The sequence below is a fragment of the Anolis carolinensis genome, chromosome 1 (assembly GCF_035594765.1).
Source record: "Anolis carolinensis isolate JA03-04 chromosome 1, rAnoCar3.1.pri, whole genome shotgun sequence".
In the NCBI taxonomy this organism is placed as follows: Eukaryota; Metazoa; Chordata; class Lepidosauria; order Squamata; family Dactyloidae; genus Anolis; species Anolis carolinensis.
In genome coordinates, this window is record NC_085841.1 from 83,253,956 (window position 1) to 83,280,916 (window position 26,961).

The 26,961-nt window shown below is 39.5% G+C and overlaps 1 protein-coding gene across 4 annotated transcripts in view; it reads left to right on the forward strand.

Annotated features, from left to right (window-relative positions):
• Positions 1–267: 267 nt before the first annotated feature.
• Positions 268–26,961, forward strand: part of reps1 (RALBP1 associated Eps domain containing 1) — a 69,711-nt gene continuing 43,017 nt past the window's right edge. For 2 of the 4 annotated variants that reach the window (XM_062978136.1, XM_062978132.1), the window contains exons 1-4: positions 269–985; positions 12,433–12,556; positions 15,044–15,234; positions 26,606–26,759. In XM_062978136.1, the coding sequence (XP_062834206.1) occupies positions 833–985; positions 12,433–12,556; positions 15,044–15,234; positions 26,606–26,759 (622 nt within the window). In that variant the 5' untranslated portion in view covers positions 269–832. Of the gene's footprint in view, positions 986–12,432; positions 12,557–15,043; positions 15,235–26,605; positions 26,760–26,961 lie in introns of all 4 variants that reach the window. The other 2 variants (XM_062978128.1, XM_008114504.3) reach the window with 2 other exon arrangements.

Here is a 26,961-nt window from a genome sequence, read left to right on the forward strand (position 1 = left end):
TGAGTCCACACTGCCATATATTCCACTTCAAAGCAGATAATGTGGGGTTTATTCAGCTGTGTGGAAGGGGCCAAAGACACATTTGGGAGACCACCAGCCTTCCTAGCTGAAGGAGAACTGCACTCTCCCTCCTAGCCAATAGGAGGCGGCAAAGGAATTTCCCTGCACCAATCATTCAGCCGCCCCCATGGGGGCGGGGGCAGAGAAAGAAGAGAAAAGCGTGACTGAAATTTCGACGTCATCCTCGCTTTGCATCCGGGTCTTCCGGCTGAGTTTTCCAGAGACACCTCAAACCTCAGGAAAACCGGTGTGCGACTTCGGGAGTGGGCGCTTTGGTGGGGGAGGGAGGAGGAAGGGGCGTGGCCGTAGGAGACGTACAGAAACTTTATTAGAATTCACACACATACAGAGAGAGACGCTTCCGCCCGCGCGCACGGCCACGCCCCTTCCCCCCCGTACTACTGTTGTAGGTTGTGGCGCTTCCTTCTTTCCTTCCTTCCCTGTGCCCGTCTAATAAACCTTTCCAACAGTTCCTTCAGGAAGGAGGGCGGGCAAGCTGCGCGAGATCAACAAGCAGCAGCTGAGGCGGCGCGAGAGGCGGCGCAGGCGCACTCTTGCGGAAGGCCTCACTCTTACACACGCCCCCCCTCCCCCCCTAGCGGCGCCACAAACTGCTTTCGCTCGAGCCGCCACCGGCGCGAGGCGGCGCGGCGGTGGCGGCGCGCGCCTGAGTGAGCGAGCGAGCGACAGAGTGAGTTGCGCGCGCAGCCCCGCCTCACCGTCCCTTCTCTACAAACCCGGGCCAGCCCAGCCAGGCGCAGGAGGGTTAAAGATGGAGGGTCTGACCCTGAGCGAAACGGAGCAGCGCTACTATTGCGACCTCTTCGCCTACTGCGACACCGAGAGCACGAAGAAAATCGCCTCCAACGGGCGGGTCCTGGAGCTCTTCCGCGCCGCTCAACTGCCCAACGAGGTCGTCATGCAGGTAAGCCTTTTTATTTACCTCAGCAGAAGAAAGTGGGGCGAGGAGGGGGACGAACGGAGGAGATGGGGGCACCCCAAGGTGAGCCGCTTCCCTCGCCCCCGAAGGCCGAAGCTTCGCTGTCGCCCAGTCCCCGACTTCACTCGACGCCCACTTTGGGCCTCTCTTGCCTGGACGCGACTTCGGGGGCTTTCTAGCCCAGGAGGGGTTGGTGCCGGGCTGCTGCGCGGTGGACATCAGCCCTGAAACGGGACCCGAGAGGGGAGCAGCGCCGAGTCTTCTTTTCTGCGCCCATAACAGCCTGGGGACCTCATCACACTAGAGCTTGGATTCACTTTAAATCCACTTTAGGGAGGGGGCGTTAAACAGCTCAGCCAGACAGGACTTGGGCCTCACCAAACTACAATCCCCAGAATTCTGCTGGAGGCAAAAACCGGATTTAAAGTGGATTTATGCACTAGTGCAGGCATGGGCAAACTTCGGCCCTCCGGGTGTTTTGGACTACAACTCCCACAATTCCTAACAACCCGGAGGGCTGAAGTTTGCCCATGCCTGCCCTATCACTCAATGCACCCACTTTTCAAGAATTTTGCATCTTTAAATACAAATATTTTGAGGTTGCTTTATAAAAATAAAGTCAACCCTTTATTATCTTTGTGTGTAAACGTAATTGGGAATTTGAACTTCCAAACGACCCAGGGGCCCTTCCACACAGCCATATAACCCAGAAAAATCCCACAATATCTACTTTGAACTGGGATAACTGGGTCCACGCTGCCATTTATTCCAGTTCAAAGTAGATATTATGGGATTTCCTGCTTTCATATTCTGGGTTATGTGGCTGTGTGAAAGGACCCCAAGAAAAAACTGTGGGTGAACTATTAGAAATGCATATCACAAAAGTTATATATAGTTAATGACCAAAGTTATCATAACTAGAAGTAATAGAACTTTTAGTATAAATCTGTATGAACAATCGGAGTGAAGGATGTATAGATCCAAGGGAAATATATATATATATAAAAAACAGCTAGCACAAGGGGGAATATGACTGGATATTTGAGGGGAATGTTTGATGTGCAGTATTTCAGGTTGTCTGACCATGGCAGATCTGGGGGAAATACTAAAAAAAAAAACCCAGCACAAGGGGGAATAAGACTGGGTATTTGAGGGGAAGCGGGATATTCCATCTTTGATTTGCTATTTTAGAGTTCATTTGGGTACTCCCATGGAATAACATTATTTTGAAAATGTTACTCTGACCAAGGGATAAAATGAAGTGCAAGTATACCCCCCCCCCCCCTTTACAAAATGGATGTGTTCCTAGGCATTACTTCTTTAGAGGGAAATTTGGTCCTGGAACAAGGCAGAAACAACACAGAAATAAGTTTCTTGCGCCATAAAAAAAAGAAGAGCATTTCATCTGCTTTCAGCAAACTTTTCATCCAAAACTAAAAGTTGCACATGTTAAATCAGTATTTCCTACCAGGTCCCTCAGAACTAAAATATTGTTCTCACAAACCCCTGAGGCAACAGGGGTGTCGGGAGAGGCTGACTACCCACAAAAGGTGCAACAACAACCCTCCTGACTGCTGCTTCTCCTTCCTCCTTCTAAGCATAGCTGTTCCATGTGGCACTTGTAAGCAGAGATGTCTTGATGTCTTAGTTTTTAGTCCTGTTCCTGGGTTTATTTGGGGTGCTGATTCAGAAATTGCATTGGATAGAATACATCAGCTCTGGATTGTTAAGTATGATTTTCTGTGGGCAAGCAGATGGCAACTACTGGATGGCATGTGTTCTGAAACTAGAGCTGATGTGGTCTAACCAATTCATAACTTTTTGGTACTAATGTTGGAGAGTGGTCCCTGGTTAAAAAAAAAAAAAGGTTGGGAACCACTGTTTTAAATTAAGGAACCTGGTCAGGTGCTTCTTCTATAAGTAAAAAGTAGTATTTTGATCCTTGTAGAGACCAGTTTGAAAGCTTCTTTTAGGGATTTTCCCCTCTTTTACCAGCCTCCATTTTTCTTACGATTTCCATTTTGGTACCTAAACTTATCAATCTGTGCTCTTTAAAACATGTTTGGGAATGACTGGTGAGGCAGACTTATCTGCTTTCCCCTTTACTCTCTGGTTAGCCTTCAGCTATGCTCAGTAAGGGATTCTGGAGGCAGCTGCTGTTTCCTTGATGTGCAGTAGGGAGGAGCAGCTGCACAGTGGAATCAATCCTATTCTCTCCCAGCTCAAGCTTTATTGCATTGTTTACTACAATAGAGTCTCACTTATCCAACATTCGCTTATCCAACGTTCTGGATTATCCAACGCATTTTTGTAGTCAATGTTTTCAATACATCGTGATATTTTGGTGCTCAATTTGTAAATACAGTAATTACCACATAGCATTACTGTGTATTGAACTACTTTTTCTGTCAAATTTGGTGTATAACATGATGTTTGGGTGCTTAATTTGTAAAATCATAACCTAATTTGATGTTTAATAGGCTTTTCCTTAATCTCTCCTTATTATCGAAAATATTCGCTTATCCAACATTCTGTTGGCCCGTTTATGTTGGATAAGTGAGACTCAACTGTACATACATTCTGTGTAATCCAATAGCCCTTCTTCACCATCTTCTTAATGATGATTCTGCTAAAGAAACGCCCAGGTACATAGAGCATAAAAAATAAATGGGGCCTGGGTGGGCATTAAAAGACTCTTTGCCATGCCAGGGCTATTCTTTGCCATAGGTTTTGTTAATTGAGGTATGCTTGTGAAGAGGTGCTTTGTTGTGCTTTTGCCCATTTGAATTAATCTAATAGCAATATGCTTGTTTCCTGTTCAGTCAGATTTGTTGTATTGCTATATCTGCAATTCAGTTGCAAGAAGACAGCAAGGATATGTGTGCATATACAGGAAATATTACTTGATTAGCATTAGAATATTGGATCCAAAATTATATCAGTTAAATGTGAATGGCTGAACCCAGTTAAATGTTTTATCATTAGTGTATCTTTGCATACTTCTCATACAATCTTTTTTTGATACATGAAAAGGGCTAGAAAACAGAAATAGCAGGATCATGAGGGAAAAAAACTGAATTCTAGCTCATGGGTATGGTTGGGACATGAGAGTTCTGCTACCTTGTTTTAACATATTATAAGTCTGAGCCATGTGCTAAGAAGTTATTGCCAGAAATGTACAAAGAAGCTATGCAAAGACTTAAAGTACTTTGTATAATGTGGACATGACCTTGAATCAAGACATAATTGAAGTTCATTTGAAAGATAATTTTCTCGCAGATTACATTATGTTTTTACTTATGGACACAACTGTTGTTATGTCCAAGGGCAGTCAGTACCCATTTACAGTTGATACCCACAATTACTATAGATTGTAAAAAGGGCACGTTTTCCTCAATATTAGAATTTTCAGCTCATTAAGGTGCTCAGGTATATTGTCTCCTTTTGTAAATGTGGTAAACTGAAAGTTTAAGTAATGTAAATGGTTTATATCAAGAAAGTTAAACTCTTAGTACCTGGCCCTGTTCGCCATTACTCTTTGTAAACTTTATATGTTAGGGATAATAATTGTTTTAGGTGTTGAGGAATTCCGAGGCCATGTTTTCTAGAGTAACTGCCACTAAAAGATAACATCTACTTAATGTGTTGCTCAGTAATGGGAAGACTGTCAGACAAAAGATTTCATGTGGCTCACCACTGTCCTAACATGCATATACCCTATTTACTCAAATCTAATGCTCACCTTTTTTGACTAAATGGGCTTGCTAAAATTAGGGTGCATATTAGATTAGCATATTATGGTAATCTTAAGATGGATCTATACTACCACATAAAATACAGATTATCTGCTTGAACTGAATTATATGACAGTGTAGAAGGGACCTTAGTGGTGAGTCAAAACAAAAGGGGAAGCTGCACCCAGAGCTATTTGAGGAATGTCATCTCAAATGTAAATGTCATGGCTCAATGCTACGCAATCCTGGAATTTGTAGTTTAGTAAGATATCAGCATTCTTTGACAGAGAAGGCTAAGGACCTTGTAAAACTAAAACCTCCATGACTCTATAATATTGAGCCAGGGCAGTTACAGTGGATATATTCTACAACATAGATCTACCCCAAGGTTTCCCTTTCTGTTGCTGGAAGCTTTGGTGCTCTTAACACTTTTGTTGTTAAAGACGGAATTCTAAGCAGGCAGTAACTTTATTGGCCAAATTAAAAAGGCTGCACTTTTTGCCATTGCACATTACATTCGGCAGCACATACTTTTTTTTGTTGGTTTCCGGGGTTTGAAAATTGAGGTGCGTATTACATTAAATGGCTTATTAGATTCAAGTAGATATGAGTACGTAATACATTAACATGTTTTAAATTAATACTGTTACATTTTAGTGGCTGGTGATTGATCATGGGGTAGCTGATGAGAAAAGAGTGTTGAAATAAGTCACACATTTTAATTCTATGCCTCTTTTGTCCTCATCAATATCTTTCTCTTTTGTAACCTATATATTCATAGATCTCTCTAAATGTGAAAGCTATTGTCACTTTATTCACCAGTATTTATTGGAAAGAAAAAAATACAACTGGTTACAGTGAGCCTCACTCTAAACATGTACTTATGGTCAGTGTAGCTGGGGCCTCAGTTTTATTTATTTATTTATTTACAGTATTTATATTCCGCCCTTCTCACCCTGAAGGGGACTCAGGGCGGATCACCTTATATACATATAGGGCAAACATTCAATGCCCATATACACATAGAACCAAGACAGACTCAGAGGCAATTTAACCTTCTCCTGAGGGGATGTTCAATTCTGGCCACAGGGGGGAGCAGCTGCTTCATCATCCACTGTGATGGCACTTCCTCATTCCAACGTCGTAAATTAGTTAAATTTGCCTCACCACTTTATAAGTGGTACCTTATTCCCTACTTGATGGATGCAACTATCTTTCGGGTTGCTAGGTCAGCAACGAGCAGGGGCTATTTTTTATTTTTTAATTGACGGGTGCTCACCCCGCCACGGGCTGGCCTCGAACCTCATGGCCTCATGGTCAGAGTGATTTATTGCAGCAGACTGCTCACCAGCCTGCGCCACAACCCGGCCCCTTGAGTGCATAAGCAGGAAACTGGAGAAAGAGGAAGAAAAATATGCATGGGCATTTGTCTTCATATGCAGTTAGGAACCAATAATAGAAACCTTCTTAAATTGCTGCTGGTAAAGAAGGTGAGGATATTCTCAGAGTTCAACAGCTGGTGATTTGAAGCCTGGTGTGATTGACATTACTGGAGTCATGATGAAAAAACTCTACACATTACAGCAAATTGTAAAATGGCATATAGTATATTTTTATAGCTCTGTGTTTATAATGAAAACTCTGGTAGATGAGTCCTGATAAGTTAAAAAATCCTTATTTAAACTCTTGTTTTGAACCATAATTTGGACAGTTTTTAAAGAAAATTGTGTGATTAAGAGAAAGAAGAGAATGAATGAGTGCATCTAGTACAATTTATAGTTAGAAATGCTGGATCATATTTAGCTGTTATTAATTGAACTGGAACGTATTGAGCAATATATGAACAACACAGGATGGTTAATGCAGTTATTGGTATACTTAGGCGATCTCTCGTAGCTTGAGGAGGATTGTCTTCCATCACCGGTGTCTTGGGAGTATGTTCTTACGTGGCTGAAGAGACCTATTCTTGATCTGCATGTTCTCCCGCAGTGAGGACATTGGTTTCCAGATAGAAGGTGGTCCCGGTCAGAGTTAGCTTGACGGGCCTTCCTCTTGGCACGTTTCTCCCTTAAGCCCTCCATTCGTGCCTCTTCGAACTCCGCAGCACTGCTGGTCACTGCTGACCTTCAATTAGAACGCTCAAGGGCCAGGGCTTCCCAGTTCTCAGTGTCTATGCCACAGTTTTTAAGGTTGGCTTTAAGCACATCTTTAAATCTTTTTTACTGCCCACCGACATTACGTTTTCCATTCTTGAGTTCGGAATAGAGTAGCTGCTTTGGGAGACGGTGATCGGGCATTCGGACAACGTGGCCAGTCCAGCAGAGTTGATGGCGTAGGAGTATCACTTCAATGCTGGTAGTCTTTGCTTCTTCCAGCACGCTGACATTTGTCCGCCTGTCTTCCCAAGAGATTTGCAGGATTTTTCTGAGGCAACGCTGATGGAAACGCTCTAGGAGTTGAGTGTGACGTCTGTAGACCGTCCACGTTTCGCAGGCGTAGAGCAGGGGTGGGAGGACAATGGCTTTGTAAACAAGCACCTTGGTATCTCTACGGATGTTCCGATCATCAAACACTCTCTGCTTCATTCTGAAAAATGCTGCACTCGCAGAGCTCAGGCGGTGTTGTATTTCAGTGTCGATGTTGACTTTTGTGGAGAGGTGGCTGCCAAGGTAGCGGAAATGGTCAACGTTTTCTAATGTGACACCATTAAGTTGTATTCCTGGTATGGCAGAGGGATTAGCTGGTGCCTGTTGGAAGAGCACTTTGGTTTTCTCGATGTTCAATGAGAGGCTGAGCTTCTCATATGCTTCTGCGAAGGTGTTTAAAGTGGCTTCTTCTGAGTGCGCACAGACTACATTGTCATCGGCATATTGGAGTTCTATAACAGATGTTGTAGTGACCTTGGTTTTGGCTCTCAGTCTGCTGAGGTTAAATAGCTTGCCCTCTGTATGATAGATGATTTCCACACCAGTGGGAAGCTTCCCACCAACAATGTGAAGTATCATAGTGATGAAGATGGAAAATAAGGTAGGGGCAATAACACACCCCTGCTTGACACCTGATTCCACCTTAAATGGGTCACTTTGGGAGCCGTTGCTGTCCAAGACTGTTGCCATCATGTCATCATGGAGGAGCTGCAGGATGTTCACAAATTTGTCAGGGCACCCGATTTTTTGGAGGATGGTCCAGAGAGCACTGCGATTCACTGTGTCGAATGCCTTTGCAAGGTCATTGAATGCCATGTACAGAGGTAGGTTTTGTTCCCTGCATTTTTCTTGGAGCTATCGTGCAGTGAAGATCATGTCCACTGTTCTTCTGGAGGGACGGAAGCCATTCTGGGATTCTGGGAGGGTGTCTTCTGAGATAGGGAGAAGGCGGTTTGCAAGGATTCTTGCGAGAATTTTCCCAGCGGAGGTTAGAAGGGAGATACCACGATAGTTCCCGCAGTCTGTTCTGTCCCATTTCTTGAAAAGGGTGATGATGGTGGCATCCTTGTAGTCTGCTGGGATTTTCTCGGTCACCCACACTTTTTCAATGAGCTGGTGGAGTTTTATCAGCTCAGGTCCACCCTCTTTGAAGATTTCAGCAGGGATCCCATCAGGTCGGCTGGCTTTGTTGTTTTTTTTGTTGGCTGATGGCATTGCTGACTTCTTCCAAACTAGGTAGTGCTACAAGCTCATCCCTGGTTTGTTGTTGCGGGATTTGTGAGAGGGTCTCTTCGGCCACATTGGAGCTGCGATTCAGCAGGTTCTGGTAGTGCTCTTTCCAACGTAGTGCAATTGATGTTTTGTCCTTCAGAATTTTGGTTCCATCTGATGAGCGTAGAGGCTGTATGCCATGGTTTCTTGGTCCGTAGATGATCTTTGTGGCTTTGAAAAATCCCTGAGCGTCATGGGTATCTGCAAGGTGTTGGATTTCTTCAGCCTTCTTTGTCCACCAGATGTTCTTGAATTCTCTGGTCCTTCTTTGGACCTCAGCTTTTGCACTGGCATAGATCTTTTTCTTGGCAGCACAGTTGGTGTCTCTCTGCCATGTTTGGAAGGCTTTCCTTTTCTTATCAATTAGCTGTTGGATCTCTTTGTCGTTATCATCAAACCAGTCTTGATGTTTCTTAGTTTGGTATCCAATGGTTTCTTCGCAGGCTGTGATGATGGAGGTCTTCAGTTTGTTCCAATGTTCCTCAACATTTTCGGGGTGTTCTGTGGGTAGATGATCCTTGAGTGTTGTTTGGAGAAGGGCTCGTTTGGAGGGCTCCTGAAGGGCTTGGGTGTTCATTTTGCGCCTTGTTTTTCTTCCTTGGAGTCTGCGTTTGGGGACGATCTTGATAGCCATCGTGGATCGGATTAACCTGTGGTCCGTCCAGCAGTCATCAGCACCTGTCATGGCTCTTGTGAGAAGCACATCGCGGCGGTCTCTGGCACGTGTGATAACATAGTCCAAGAGGTGCCAATGCTTTGACCTAGGGTGCTTCCATGATGTCTTGAGCTTGTTTTTCTGGCGGAAGAGCGTGTTGGTGATGACAAGGTTGTGCCCTCCGCATTTGGTGAGAAGCAAGATGCCATTTGAGTTGCTGTTTCCGACCCCGTCTTTTCCTATGATCCCTGGCCACAGGTCGGAGTCCCTTCCGACTCTTGCATTAAAGTCCCCCAGGAGGATGATTTTGTCCTCCTTAGGTATCTCCAATAGGACAGTGTCCAGCTGACAATAAAAATTTTCCTTGATGTCTTCGTCAGCATCTAGTGTTGGTGCATATGATGGTTGTCTGTTGGTTTTTGGCAAGGTTAATTCGGAGGGTTGAGAGTCGTTCGTTGATGCCAGTGGGTTATTGGTATAATATTTCAATGACTGCTTCTCAAGCATTGTCAGTCGATGTTAATACACACCTACATTTCAAAAGGAACTTAGAACTATTATATAGTACTATACCTGTCTATCACTATATGTCTTTAAATATTGATTGGGAATGTGTGGCCTTCCCAACATTTTTGTACTGCAGCTCCTATAAACCTTCAACATTAGTTATTATTGTCATTTGAGTATTTCAGTTGAATAAAATCTGAGAGTTCTATATTCTCAGCCCTACCTAAAGGGACCATCATTGCTTTTGATAGTGGAAAAGATAGATCAAGGAATACAAGAGATTGTCATCTACTGGGATATCTCTGGTAATTTGGGAGTATTTTATGTGGATGCCCTGTATTTAACAATGAAAATCACTATCCTTAAAATTATGCTGATGAAATGAAGAAAGCTACTGGGAATAACTTTTTATGTAGAGGGACTGTTGGCTTTATTCAGTTGCCTGTCTAATTGTAGGTCAATGTGTTTTGCTCTTAAGTTCTAGCTTAGATCATTGGATCTCAAATGTCTTGTTAAAAACATCAAATTAGTGGGTTTCTAATTTTTAGCATAGCTTATTAGCATAAAGGTCTTACAAGAATGGGAAATTGATGTAGTTAAGAGGTACTAACCACCATTTAATATTTATTTACAGAGAATTATAGTATCAGTATAGTTTTACTTTCAATCAGTCAATATTAGAAGTAGATTGTAGATGGAACCTGTTCAGGCTAATGTATTTCACCTGCTTAATATGATGACATCTGCATCTGCCTATTTCGATGTCCATTGCTTTTGTATCTGTTCAGTAGTCCATAACTTAAGCAGATTTTTTCCTCAGAGCTATATGCAAACACAAAAGATGGATACCTTCTTTTAGTAAAAAGTGACATTTTGTGTTCAAAAAAGGAAACCAGTCTTTTTATTTTTGCAGGAGAGAACAGGATTGTGTGCAGGTCCAAATGGTCAGGAATTGGCCATCAGACTACCATACCTTGTTTCCCCAAAAATAAGACATCCCCTGAAAATAAGACCTAGTAGAGGTTTTGCTGAATTGATAAATATAAGGTCTTCCCTGAAAATAAGACCTAGCAAAGTTTGTGTTTGGAAGCATGCCCGTCAAACAGAACACCAGAGCATGCAGGATTGGTAAATGTATGTACCATAGACTGTTGTACATGGAAATAATGGTAGTAAAAAGAAATTCTTGATAGGATTCACAGTTTGTCTGGTTATGCTGGTTTGGGATGACAACTACTGTACAGTATTCAATAAATGTGAATTCTTCTTCATGGAATAAAATAAGACCTAGCACATCTTTGGGAGCAAAAAATAATATAAGACACTGTCTTATTTTCGGGGAAACATGGTAGTTGCATAGCCCGCATGATACTACGGTATGATTTTGGGACCTCTTTGTGCAGCATCAAGGCTAGAGATCCACTGTTACTTGGATCCTTGATTGCGAAGGATGCTATCCTTATAGTCAGTTAAGAGCTACTCTGCTGGGAGGTTACTTGCATTTCCATTCTCACAGAGCATTCATTGGCTTTGTGATATGTGCATTCTGAAATGTAGACTATGTTTTCTGTACTTTTATTAAAAAAAATACGCACAAAATATGTATACATAATGTTAAAACAGTCCTATTTCTGCTTATAATGCTGCAAATTGTTCAAACAAATGATAATTTGTTAGTTTTTGCAGCATCACAGACACCATTTTCTGCTCTATTACATTTATCTTATGATACTATGTATAGCAGTGATTTTCTGTGTTTATATTGAAAAGACAATAATTATGTCGAGTCACTATATTGACCAAAATTATGCCACATGTACCAGAATAGAGCAGGGCACCTTAGCTGTGAGAATGGTCTGCAGCATTGAGTTCATGCATACAAATTGGTTTGTCCATCTCAAACATACTTGGCTACTTACAATAACTAAAAGTATGATTTTGTATAACATTCAATTATATCTTCTTTCTATTTTCCCAGTTTGCTAAAGGCAGATTTCTTTCTATATGAATAAAGCTGAACAAACTGTTTTGCATATTTAGATTGTTAGAGTAGCAAGGCAAATATACTCTGAATACCAGTTCTAGCTTGGTACAGCTTAGTGATCTCTTAAAATGAGAACGTGTTTTTGTTCTGCATATTAGAATGAAAATGTTTGTTATTGTAGAGGAAGGGCAAAATTAAAAGATTAAGATTTGAAAAGGTGCATTAAATTTGCATAATCAATCAAATTCCTGTATTTTCTATTGACAGAAAAATGTTGATACCACAAATAATTAGTGATAGATATCAAAATAGTACAATCACATTAGTTGCCATAATAATTGTGATGATGTTTTTATAATAGTACAGGGAAATTAAGAGATAACCACTAGAGAGGAGTCTGGGACATTTTTTGCCTATTCTAAAGTGTTGTTAGGGTGGGATAATGAATAAATAATGAGTACATCTGTGATTTTCTAATGTAGTTATACTTATAACGAGAATGTTAAGTATATATAGCATACAGTGAAAATTTGTTCACATTTCTTGTAGATGCACATACTACCATTTTGTTGTACTAGTTTTTTTAAAAAAATATATTGGACACTGTAATATGCTTTTAGAATTGACTGCTTTTCATGTACAGAAACATTGACACTGTCATGCAATATAAGACGATCTATGAAAAAAACTAGTGGAAAATATTTGTTTTCTTGCAGAACGTGTCAGTTGACAAATTATCCACTTTCACAGCATTAGATCTGATTTTTGAGTCATTCGTTGGTTTATTAGAAGAGTTAACACAATACCAGTTTTTATTTGCAGATGAAATCTCATGTTAGATGCTTTTTCTTTAGATCATGGAACTTTGTGGTGCAACAAGACTTGGATACTTTGGAAGAAGCCAGTTCTACATTGCTCTGAAACTAGTTGCAGTGGCTCAGTCTGGGTTCCCACTGCGGATGGAAAGCTTAAATTCTGGTAAGCCTTGAAATAGGTATTGAAATATACTTGTTTGGATTACTAAAAATGCTGCTGTTGTATGATTCTTCATACCATTGGCTTTATTCCTTAATGGAATCTATAACAGCTTCTTTTATGTGATTGTTTCTGCTGTTCCTACAACCTAAGGCAACTCTGTTCTGAAGCACCAATGAAGCTAACTTAAGAGTAGAACATAACTGTAACTCTTGCAACTCCTACCCTGTTTCCCCGAAAATAAGACATCCCCAGAAAATAAGACCTAGTAGAGGTTTTGCTGAATTGCTAAATATAAGGCCTCCTCCGAAAGTAAGACCTAGTAAAGTTTTTGTTTGGAAGCATGCAGGATCGGTAAATGTACATACCATAGATTGTTGTACATGGAAATAAAGGTAGTAACAAGAAATAATAATACAATAGAGTCTCACTTATCCAAGATAAACAGGCTGGCAGAATGTTGGATAAGTGAATATGTTGGATAATAAGGAGGCATTAAGGAAAAGCCTATTAAACATCAAATTAGGTTATGATTTTACAAATGAAGCACCAAAACATCATGCTATACAACAAATTTGACAGAAAAAGTACTTCAATACACAGTAATGTTACGTAGTAATTACTGTATTTACGAATTTAGCACCAAAATATCACGATGTATTGAAAACATTGACTACAAAAATGCGTTGGATAATCCAGAACGTTGGATAAGTGAATGTTGGATAAGTGAGACTCTACCGTAATAACTTTATTCTTGTATCCCACCTCCATCTCCCAGAAGGGACTCAGGGCAGCTTGCACAGGGATAAGCCCAACAACAACAGAAATTTACATACGAACAGAAATTTAAAACAGTAATTTTAAAACAGTATAGCAATAAAATAGAATATAGAAATTCTTGAAAGGATTCACAGTTTGGTTATGCTGTTTTGTGATGACAACTACTGTACAGTAGATAATAAATTTTCATTTTTAAAAATTCAACCATAAATGTGAATTCTTCTTTGTGGAAATATAAGACATCCCCTGAAAATAAAACCTAGCACATCTTTGGGAGCAAAAATTAATATAAGACACTGGCTTATTTTCGGGGAAACAGGGTAGCTCACCAACGCCTACAATTTTGAAGCCACATATATCAAGCTATATACTGTGCTTCCCATAAATTTGGATGCATATTAAAAAACATATGGGTACAAAGTGGGTGTTCAATATCAGCTGGGGGCTGGTTTCAGGACATCCAGTAGATGTCATAACTTGTGGACATTCAAGTCCCATTATATACAGTAGAGTTGTAAAATGTTGTCTCTTATGTAAAAATTGTGGGGGGGAATATTTTCAAGCCATAGACAACTGAATCTGTGGATGCAATATCCTTGGATACAAAAGGCTAACTGTACTTTGGGAGCACTGAGTTGTCACCCACAGGTACAGGGAAAATAATGGGAAATTTTGAATTTTGATAGAATTTTTCATATTCCAGGGACTGCAGTCTGTGTTCATTTTTCTGGAGTGATTGGGAAAGCACAGCCCTCCAAGCTTTTTTGAGGAGCTGTTGCAGCCCCTTATTCTTTCACAGTTGCCCACCCCCCTGGTCTTGCCAAATTGTGATCCAATATGTCTAGAGCACCTGGTGGCACAGTGTGTTAAAGCGCTGAGCTGCTGAACTTGCGGACCAAAAGGTCCCAGGTTCAAATCCTGGGAGTAGAATGAGCGACTGCTGTTAGCCCCAGCTCCTGCCAACCTAGCAGTTCGAAAACATGCAAAATATGAGTAGATTAATAGGTACCGCTCTGGCGGGAAGGTAACGGTGCTCCATGCAGTCATGCTAGCCACATGACCTTGAAGATGTCCATGGACAACACTGGCTCTTCGGCTTAGAAATGGAGATGAGCACCAACCCCCAGAGTCGGTCATGACTGGACTTAACGTCAGGGGAAAACCTTACCTTTACTTTGTCCAGAAACCAAGGATGCAGAAGTCTAAATGAGGTCACCATTATTGTCTATAACTTTCACAATTAATTTACAGCCCCTTTAAAAAAACAAATGAAGTATGTAATCACCGTTGGGACTACTGAGCTTCCCACCATAATCTGTGCTAGAATTTGCTGGAATTGAGTAAATGTTTAACTAATTATAAATAAAGCCTCGTGGACATTATATTGCAGTGTCACCTGGACTGTTCCTCTTGAAAATAAACCAAACTCAAATAACAGGGTAAACATAAATTTGGATAAAATATCTACAGATACAAGTGAGATGTTTTACACCATCAGCTTGTGCTTTTGTGAGATCTATAGTAACTAGAGTTTTCCCTTGCTAAGGAGTTTACAGTTTTCTGAGAAAATTCCATTACTGATCATATCACTAGTTTGGATTCTGGGTTGGAAATTACATTTCCTGAAATCTGGGGTGAAGAATGAAGATAATCAAGCAATTTGTAACTTTAAAAAATTAAAATAATCATGTGCATTTTTATTTTTAACAGTTAAAGACCTTCCTCTGCCCAGATTTGTCATGTCAAAGAATGAACAGGAATTGAGGCATTCATATTCTTCAGATGCTGATAACCCATCCTCCTATTCAGGTGCAATTCCTCCCCCACCAGGCAGAATACAAGTTAAAAAAGGCTCTGTGAGCCATGATGTAGTCCAGCAACGTTCAACAACAGATCAACAGGTAATGAAATATAAAGTCTTGCACTTGAATATTCACTTGTCATGTGTATCTCTTAGTAGGAATTTCAAAGTATTTCATGCCGTTGCAGTTAACTTACAATTAACTATCTTGAGAAGTATTGGTTAGCACTTTCTAGTGTATCGTAAGTGTGAGTCTAAAATCCTGGCTATTTATAGAATGTGGGTGATACAATGGACCCTTGGTATATTCTGGGATTTGGTTCCAGGACACCCCCACCATCCTCAACCAGCACCACCCTGGATAACAAAATTATATATAATTACATAGTAAATTGGTATTCCCTATATATTCCCCCTACAACAAAAGTACAAACCCCAGAACCTAGAAATTTGGCAGCACAATCCACCATCCTTGCCCCTAGGTTCCGACAACAAAAAGAAAAGAAAAATAAAGTCCTAATTAGAGGGAGAGGAATAATTGTTTTTAGCCAATTGCTGCCAGTTAGAAGGCTAAGCTCCACCCACTTGGTCTCCTAGCAACCCACTCTGCCCAGGGGACAGGCAGAATTAGGCCTCTTCCACACTGCCTATAAAATACAGATTATCAGATTTTAACTGGATTATATGGCAGTGTAGACTCAAGGCCCTTCCACACAGCTATATAACCCATTTAGAATCTTGTATTATCTGCTTTGAACTGGATTATCTTGACTCCACACTGCCATATAATCCACTTCAGTGTGCATTTTATCCAGCTGTGTAGAAGGGGCCTCATATAATCCAGTTCTAAGCAGATGATATAAGATTATAAATATACAGTACAGTCTCACTTATCCAACATAAACAGGCCAGCAGAAGGTTGGATAAGTGAATATGTTGGATAATAAGAAGGGATTCAGGAAAAGCCGATTAAACATCAAATTAGGTAATCATTATACAAATTAAGCACCAAAACATCATGTTATACAACAAATTTGACAGAAAAAGTAGTTCCACGCACAGTAATGCTATGTAGTAATTACTGTATTTACAAATTTACCACCAAAATATCACAATGAATTTAAAACCCTGACTACAAAAACATTGACTACTAAAAGGCAGACTGCGTTGGATAATCCAGAACATCCAGAATGTTGGATAAGTGAGATTCTACTGTAATATGAAATAATTACTGTGGTAGAATAATACAGAACAATATAATCTCTAAAACCAAGACAGTAAATAAAGAGCAACACTCTGAAAGCAGGGAAATTGGGAATTCCAGAAAGGAAATAATCAGGGCCAGCTAACACCTCCCAAGAAAGGATTCCTCCAGAAAGGAAGCTGAGAAGGGAGTGAAGCAGTGTGTATTACCAAAGACATTATTATTACTATCATTGCTATTATTATTATAATTATTATTATGTTGCTGTGAACCCTGAAAATGAATACAATTGAGCTCCAAGTATTCAAAAACACTAAAATCAGAATATATAAAAACATATATACACAGGGACCACCAAACGCAGCGCCCAAACATGAGTCAAAGAACATGAAAGGCACAACCAGAGAAATTGGCCATAGCAGAGCACCTGTTGACCCAACCTGGACACAGTATATTATTTGAGAACACAGAAATGCTTGACCACCCCAACAACTATCATGTCAGACTACACAGAGAAGCCATTGAAATTCACAGGCATATGGACAACTTCAACAGAAAGGAGGAAACCATGAAAATGAACAAAATCTGGCTACCAGTATTAAAAAACTCAAAAATCAGAACAGTAAATAAGAAACAACACTCTGAGACATGGGAACTAGGGGAAGCTAACAAAGGATGCCCCCAGGCAGAAAGCAGCAAGTAGATGAAGCAATTCAATGCAAATTGGGGTGATTAACTGCAACATTCACGCTGGCCTCCAACTGACAAGAGTTCTTCCCTCACCCTGGACGTCCCACAGATATATATAAACCTTCCTTGCTGAGTTTCTCCATACCTCACAACCTCTGAGGATGCCTGCCATAGATGTGGGCGAAACGTCAGGAGAGAATATTTCTAGAACATGGCCATACATCCCAGAAAACATTCAACAACCCTATATAAAAATTACTGTGGTATAATAAAACAGAACAATATAATCTCTAAAATCAGAACACTAAATAAAGAACAACACTCTGAAAACAGGGGAATTCCACACAGGAAACAATCAGGGCCAGCTCCAAACAAAAAATTCACTCAGGGAGGAAGCAGCCAGGCTTTAAAGCTGCAAGGCCATTACATGCTAATCATTTTGCCTAATTGCAGCATTCATACTTGCCTCCAACAGGCAAAAACAAAACAATTAGAAATATTGTATATTCACAAGCTTTAGGAAATAATATCCCCTGATGCCGCAGCATGTTAAAGCACTGAGCTGCTGAACTTCTGGACCGAAAGGTCGCAGGTTTGAATTAGAGGAGCGGAGAGAGCCCCCACTGTTAGCCCCAGCTTCTGCCAACCCTAAAGTTCAAAAACATGCAAATGAGAGTAGATGAATAGGTACTGCTCTGGCGGGAAGGTACCGGTGCTCCATGCAGTCATGCCACATGACCTTGGAGGAGTTTACAGACAACGCCGGCTCTTCGGCTTAGAAATGGAGATGAGCGCCAACCCCCAGAACCAGACACGACTGGACTTAATGTCAGGGGAAAACCTTTACCCTTTACCTTAACTACCACCAATTCCTCAATACTTTATTTCCCATACCACCATACTTCGCCACAGCAACGCGTGGCCGGGCACAGCTAGTACTATATAGATCTTTTCATGCTAAAAGTGAAACTGTATGATGAAATGTGAAGTTCTCAACATAACTTGGTACTGTCCTAGGTAGAAATTGGAAGAAATCTTACTCCTATTTGGGAAATAATAGCAGAAGTGGTTTTTCAAGAAACATATGAGGGTTGAATGAAAAGTAATGCCTCCACCTTCGTTACTTGGATTTGGATGGGAATATTTTAATAAATCAAATGCAGAATAATCCTTAGAATGTGCTCTTTAACTACCACTATTCGCTTTTTCACATAATCACCAGACAATTGGATACATTTCTGCCAATGATAAACAAGTTTTCTGAAGCCGTCGCGGAAGAAGTTGACACTGTTTCCGCAACCAGCGTCTCACAGTAACAGTACCCATCGTGCACAGATCTTCCAATAGCCAAGCAAAGCAATAACATGACCCACACGTTCTTGTGAAATGCCCATTATGCTTGAAATTTCTCTCTGAGTGATACGACGATTGTCCTGAATCAATCTGTCAACCTTTTGCTTGTGAAACTCAATGGTTGCTGTCACAGGACGTCCAACTCTTAGTTTATCACACAAGTCAGATATTCCTACCTCAACATCTTTAAACTTATTCGCCCAATGACGCAGAGTACTCACATCAACACAATCACCATAAACAGCTTGTATTCTCTGATGAATCTCCTTTGGGGTGACACCTTCTGCTGTTAAGAATTCAATGACTGCACATTGCTTAAGTCGCATTGACCGACCATCTACGCAGGGTTCCATACATCGCACAACACAACTGTTCAATGCTAAGGCTTCTTGCCAAATGGAACTGTAGAGGAGAGTCTACTGAACAAGCCAGTACCTGCTGCATACCAGTACTGCCATCTGTTGAGGAGTTATGAAGGCATTACTTTTCATTCAACCCTCGTAAAATAGCTTTTAATAAATAATTGAAGTTGCAGCAAGTAATAAAGATGGAAGTAGGTGAATAGGGATGGGCCAACTATTTATTTAAATATTTCTATCAAGTGTGTCAGAAGAACTCAAGGCAGGTTCCAGACAGCAAAAGGAATCATACTATTTATTTAAAAAAACTGTTTCAATGCTCTTACACCTTTCATTACACTTTCACAAACCCACAGTCTAATCAGACAATGGTCCCTCAATCTCAAACGCTTTCATGGGAAGTTTAACCTTGGCTCTGTAATGTGCACTAGTCAGACCTCTGAAGAGGAGGCATTCCACAACTGCAGTTTTACAGCACAGTTGTCTTACAAACGAATAACTGGGGCTGATACTTCTTCGGGTATTGTGGTTACTGCCTGCCTGGGGTTTCTAGTCTTTGTCAGAATTCAGATTGGATTCTAAAGGGAAAATGTCTTCCTCAATATTGAAAAATAAGTTGGTGTTTTTGAACTCACTCGCAGGCTTGTTCTGGATCTTGTCATATATCTGGCTATGTCAATATGAGTAACAATCCAATTTTTCTCCTAGTCTTCCATGACTATCTGGTGCTATATCTGCTTATTCATATCTCTGCTTCGTCTCCTTTCATTTACTCTTCTTTCTTCTGCTTTCTTTCCAGATTTAGGGAATGCAAGATTATTTAGTTTTCCAAATATTAGATCTGTGTCCAAGGAGCAGAGAATGTAAGGGTGTGGAAGAGAGCCAAGGGGTAGGGAGATAGTTGAAAGTAGCAAATGTAACAAATTTGGAAAAAAAATATGTTCCTGGTTTGAAAGTGTTGTTCTTGTTTAATGTGCGGTACTTACTTTGAAAGTACAGTAGAGTCGCACTTATCCAACATAAACGGGCCAGCAGAATGTTGGATAAGCGAAAATGTTGGATAATAAGGAAGGATTAAGGAAAAGCCTATTAAATGTCAAATTACATTATGATTTTACAAACAAAGCACCAAAACATCATGTTTTACAACAAATTGACAGAAAAAGCAGTTCAATACACAACAACATTATGTAGTAATTACTGTATTTACGAATTTAGCACCAAAATATTGCAATGCATTGAAAACATTGACTACAGAAACATTGGCTACTAACAAATTGACTACAAATAAAGATAGAATTGCATAAAATTAACTTCCAGTAACAATATCGTCAAAAATTAAATCTGTAAAAAATTCACTCCTTGCTGTCTAGTGAAATAGCTATGTATCTGGGCAGGAGACAGACTGCATTGGATAATCCAGAATGTTGGATAAGCGAATGTTGGATAAGTGAGACTCTACTGTAGTTGTTTTACTCCAGAAACTTTGTTTCTGTGGCTGCCAATATGTCGAATTGGTTGGGACTCAGTGAGATGTTCATTGAAAAACTACAGGATGTTCCGCAGAAAAAATATTTGCAGTTTAATAAACTTGATAGAACCAATTAGGAAATGACATTTATAACCCAGGAACAACAATCGTGATACATAGAGTTGTTTTCTGCAATGAACTTTAAGCTGATGGAGAACTTTTGGAGTTGGATTAGGCTATTAATGTTTTGATATTTGGTCATTTCTCATTATTATTTGTGGAATGATCTGAACTTTTTGTCTTGCATATGTAGCACTTCCTTTCAAGCATTTGTTCTTGAAATTATGTTGATTTCTAGACACCAACAGTTGATAAAACAAACAAAAAACCTTGTTCACCTTAAAGTCTAAGTAGTTTTATTTAACATATACTTTTCATGGCCACTTCCTAAGGGAGTATCTACACTGAAGAATTTATTACAGTTTGACACCATTCGACTCTGGAACTGCCTGTGCAGGAAAGCCAGAATGGAAGCTAGAATGCCCCCCTCCCTGCTGTCTTTTCAGTGGTAGCTAGAACTTTTTATGCAGGTAGGCCTTTAAAGAAGAAGGTTTAAAAATTAAGTCCGGGACTGCTGTGCTTTTTTAATTTTAAATATATTTTCATGGTTTTTAATTGAATTTTAATATAGTAGAGTCTCACTTATCCAAGCTAAACGGGCCGGCAGAAGCTTGGATAAGCGAATATCTTGGATAATAAGGAGGGATTAAGGAAAAGCCTATTAAACATCAAATTAGGTTATGATTTTACAAATTAAGCACCAAAACATCATGTTATACAACAAATTTGACAGAAAAAGTAGTTCAATACGCAGTAATGTTATGTTGTAATTACTGTATTTATGAATTTAGCACCACAATATTACGATATATTGAAAACATTGACTACAAAAATGGCTTGGATAATCCAGAAGCTTGGATAAGTGAAGCTTGGATAAGTGAGACTCTACTGTACCACTAATATTTAATTCTGTTTTAATGTTTGTATATTTGCATATTTTAAACTGTACTAGCTGTGCCCAGCCACGCGTTGCTGTGGCGAAGTATGGTGGTATGGGAAATAAAGTATTGAGGAATTGGTGGTAGTTAAGGTAAAGGATAAAGGTTTTCCCCTGACATTAAGTCCAGTCATGTCTGACTCTGGGGGTTGGCGCTCATCTCCATTTCTAAGCCAAAGAGCTGGCATTGTCCGTAGACTCCTCCAAGGTCATGTGGGATGGCTGCATGGAGCGGCGTTACCTTCCCGCCGGAGCAGTACCTATTGATGCACTCACATTTGCATGTTTTTGAACTTCTGGGTTGGCAGAAGCTGGGGCTAACAGTGAGGGCTCACTCTGGTCCCCCAATTCAAACCTGCGGCCTTTCGGTCCAGAAATTCAGCAGCTCAGTGCTTTAACGCTGCACCATCAGGGATATTATTTCCTAAAGGTTGTGAATATACAATATTTCTGATTGGGGTTTTTTTTGTCTGTTGGAGGCAAGTATGAATGCTGCAATTAGGGAAAATGATTAGGATGTAATGGCCTTGCAGCTTTAAAGCCTGTCTGTTTCCTCCCTGAGTGAATTTTTTGTTGGGAGGTGTTAGCTGGCTCTGATTGTTTCCTGTCTGGAATTCCCTTGTTTTCATAATGGTGTTGTTTGCAATATTTTATGTGCTTCTACTGTCTGTGGCCCTGAGAAAACAGAGGATTTGCCAGACTTTGATGATGGGAATACTTTGTTGGGATGTGTTAGCTGGCCCTGATTGTTTCCTGTGTGGAATTCCCATTTTCAGAGTGTTGTTCTTTATTTAGTGTTCTGATTTTAGAGATTGTATTGTTCTGTTTTATTATATCACATTAATTTTTATATATTCTGATTTTAGTGTTTTTGAATACTTGGAGCCAGATTGTATTCATTTTCATGGTTGACTGCAACACAACAATAATAATAATAATAATAATAATAATAATAATAATAATAATAATAATAATAATAATAATAATGACTTTGATAATACACAGTGCTTCACTCCCTTCTCAGCTTCCTTTCTGGGAGGTGTTAGCTGGCCCTGATTGTTTCCTTTGTGGAATTTCCAATTTCCCTGCTTTCAGAGTGTTGCTCTTTATTTACTGTCCTGGTTTTAGAAATTATATTGTTCTGCATTATTCTATCCCAGTAATTATTTCATATTAACATAGAATCTCACTTATCCAACATTCGCTTATACAATGTTCTGGATTATCCAACGCAGTCTGCCTTCTCATAATCAATGTTTTTGTAGTCAGTGTTTTAAATTCATTGTGATATTTTGGTGGTAAATTTGTAAATACAGTACAGTAGAGTCTCACTTATCCAACATAAATGGGCAGGCAGAATGTTGGATAAGCGAATATGTTGGATAATAAGGAGGCATTAAGGAAAAGCCTATTAAACATCAAATTAGGTTATGATTTTACAAATGAAGCACCAAAACATCATGTTAGACAACAAATTTGGCAGAAAAAGTAGTTCAATACGCAGTAATGCTATGTGGTAATTACTGTATTTATGAATTTAGCACCAAAATATCACGATATATTGAAAACATTGACTACAAAAATGCATTGGATAATCCAGAACGTTGGATAAGCGAGTGTTGGATAAGTGAGACTCTACTGTAATTACTACATAGCATTACTGCACATGGAACTACTTTTTCTGTCAAATTTGTTGTATAACATGATGTTTTGGTGCTTAATTTGTGTAACGATTACCTAATTTGATGTTTAATCGGCTTTTCCTGAGTCCCTTCTTATTATCCAACATATTCACTTATCCTGCCAGCCTGTTTATGTTGGATAAGTGAGACTCTACTGTATATTGATAATCTTATATTATCTGCTTAGAACTGGATTATATGAGGCCCCTTCTTCACAGCTGTATAAAATGCACACTGAAGTGGATTATATGGTAGTGTGGAGTCAAGATAATCCAGTGCAAAGCAGATAATATAAGATTATAAATGAGTTATATAGCTGTGTGGAAGGGCCTTGCGTCTACACTGCCATATAATCCAGTGCAAATTAGATAATCTGTGGATGAGGCCTGAGGCCTAATTCTGCCTGTCCCCTGGGCTGAGTTGGTTGCTAGGAGACCAAGTGGGCAGAGATTAGTCCTCTAACTGGCAGCAATTGGATAAAAACAATTGTTCCTTTCCCTCTAATTAGGACTTTATTTTTCTTTTCTTTTTGTTGTATCAATCTAGAAGCGTGGATGATGGGTTGTGTTGTCAAATTTCGAGGTTGGAGGGCCTGTAGTTTTGTTGGTCGCCGTGATGCCATCACTCATTTATATATATAGATTGAAGTGCCTGAGTCTCCTTGTAGAGAGAATAAGTGGGATGATGATGATGATGATGATGATGATGATAATAATAATAATAATCTGCCATGTTTCAATGCTGTAGAAAGATGGGAATTGTAGTTTGGTGAGATACTTGCACTTTTTGGCAGCAACAGCGAAAGACTTTGTAAAACTACTACTCTCATAATTGTATAGCATTGATCGATGGCAGTTAAATTGATGTCAAATTGCATTAATTCTACAGTGTAGATGTCCTCTAGGTTTTTAAATGCATGGCACTAGTGCAAGTAGTGAGATATATATAGGCATGAGTTTTAAGAAGCAGAATATTGTCTACAAAAGCTTATGTTAAATAAGCTTTAAGGTGTTACCAAACTTTTATTAGTTGTTTTGCTCTGGAAATGGTTGTGTGTTTAAAACAACTGGATATTCATTGCTACGGGTTTTACGTTTAGTATTGTAAATGTATTTGCCTAGGAAATTTTTATGTACAAAGTTGGCCAAATTTCATTTTTCTTAGTGTAAATGTAGTTACTTCTTTTAGCCAGGTTTTGTAAAAGTAGGTGTGAAAGGCATTCTACTCATTTATGTTTATTGAAAAACACATCACATTTTGAGGAAAAAGTTGTCAGAAGATATAATTTTTGTCAGCAAGTCCTAAAATTAGGAGTAAAAAGCTATTATATGAGTAAATAGGAAACCAGTTAACTAAGACTTCATAGCTACAGATCCAACCAAAATAATTAATCCCAAGTGTGTGATTTATATGTATAAATCTGCATTTCACATGGTAATGTTTTTCATATTAGCTTGTTCTTGAAAAGTACTTCTTAGACACAGTGATTCATCTGCAGACTGAGATTTCAGATCTTCAAAATCAATATAGACTGCTTCAGATTTATTCATGTAAAGCGCCTAAGAGTTCATTAGATACTTTCATAAATTATGCATAATGTTGGTATCCTTTTCGTTTTTGCTGTAGTTTATCTTTCCCCACTTCTCAGTTGTGAAATCATGCAAAAACTTATCTTTGGCTAAAGATTTCCATCCATTCCTTTTTGTGTTTATTTTTTAATTCCATCTAGATCTCTTTGAAGTAATTGGCTGAAATTTTAATCAGGGCAGGAAGCTTAGCTGTGCTCTGTTTAGTAAGTGAAAGGAAGATTACTTCTGTGCAGTTATTCCAAGCATGTTCACTCTGAAATGAGATTCATAGATTTCAGTTGGATTTGCTGCTTAATAAAAGTATTATAGTTGAAGTTTCTTTCATTTCTGCAAATCTGCCATGTGCAGGTGATTTCTGTGTAGCATGGGTGCCTTTCACCAGCATCTCCTGATTTGCCTGTTTTGAATATTAGCTTTCTTCAGTGTGGAATGGAACAGACAGAATTTGAATTGGTGCCACTTTTACAGAATATGTCCAGAACCTTGAAGTAATCCAGTAAAATCAATGACATTATTTGAATGTCTTTTTACAGTAACTAGGGCATAACAGTCCTATTGCATAATAACAAAAAAGCTGTTAGCATTATTATGTTCAACATAATGAGTTATTGTTCATGCCTTCCAAATATGTTTTGGGGACCCAAGACAATTTCTTCAATGTTTAGCTTTAAGAAAACAAAACAAAAAAAACATTTCAAAAAAAAAAACCAGCAGCAAAGGTTACTCATAAAACAGGAATATCTAAAAACACTGATCTGGGTTAACATGGCTATGTCTTTAAATTCAAGTAAAATATTAGTTCTTTAGAAAAAAGTAACTTTGCATATTAGCTTTTGAAAACAGTGGTCCATGTTCTGATTTTATGTCTGTGGACTAAAAGAATCCAGTTGACTATGTAGCAATACTGATGAAGGGAACTCTTTTCGCTAAATAGAATGCTCATGGTAGGATCAGAATTTTTGGCCTCCTCCTTTCACTTCTGCCTTCTCTAGCACTGAAAATCTCTTCTGGTGTGTTTGTCAATTTTCCCCCAATTCTTTTCTGCTTCTGCAAAGCAGACCTGCCAGAAGAAACCATCTGTTAAATACTGTGCCTTTTAGCCCCAGGATCTTGAATGGTATGGGTGGTGGTGGTGGTGGTGGGGGGAATACAAACTATTCATGTATTGTAATATTGCAAAATGCCTAATGGAACATTTGAAGAGAATATGCCACAGATTTTAAGGAAATCAGCAAATCAGTTTGTTCCACAACTATACTTCCCTATAATGTCCTTCTGAAGATTGTGAAACAAAGCAGCCATGAAATCTGAAGTAACTTTAAAAAAAAAGAATTTGGAAATATTTATTGGGACTAGTAAAATATCACAAAATTGGTACACAATTGGTCTGAACTTACAAGTTCATAACTCTAAAGAAGGGGTGTCGAAGTCATTTTCGTCAAGCCACATTAGCCTTATGGTTGCATTCAAAGGATGGAGAACCCATGAATACTATAATAAATGATACAACCCCCCCCCCCTCAAATTTCTTATGAATTGGATTCTAATCATATACTGTAAGTGAAAATCTATGGAAAATTACAAGAATTAGATTGTAATTCTCGACATTGTCTTTTAGTTATAGTCAACCTTCATCAAATAACTAGAGCCCCCAGATGGCGTAGTGGACTAAGTGACTTGAAGGTTGGGTTGCTGACCTGAAAGCTGCCAGGTTCGAATCCCACCTGGGGAGAGTGTGGATGAGCTCCCTCTATCAGCTCCAGCTCCATGCAGGGACATGAGAGAAGCCTCCCACAAGGATGGTAAAAACATCAAAACATCCGGGCGTCCCCTGGGCAACGTCCTTGCAGACGGCCAATTCTCTCACTCCAGAAGCAACTCCGGTTGCTCCTGACACGAAAAAAAAAATCAAATAACTGCATGAAAATGTTTCAATGTACTCAGACATTGTTTATTTTACAGTTTATATTTTAAAATCATACTTAACTTTAAATTATTGCAATTATTCTTCGATACAGTGTTTTTAGACAAAAAAAATTGCATAAAGAGTCCCTTTGTTTCATTAGGAATCAACATCTCCAGTAGTTTCACCCCAGCAGTCCCCACCAACCTCTCCACATACATGGCGGAAGCACAGCCGACATCCCAGTGGTGGAAATAATGAGCGACCTCTTGCTGGACCAGGGCCTTTTTGGACTCCCTTTTGTGAAGCACAAGCAGGTATAAATAAATGTCTTGCATTAAATTTTAATGTTCCTCAGATTGTGGAACCCTGAGACAGTGAGCCCTTGGTATCCTCTTGGGTTTGGTTCCAGTGCATCATGTGGATACCGAAATCCATGGATGCTCAATGATTTAGTAAAATGTTGTCCCTTAAAACTAGCTATGCCCGGCCACGTGTTGCTGTGGCTTATGGGAATGC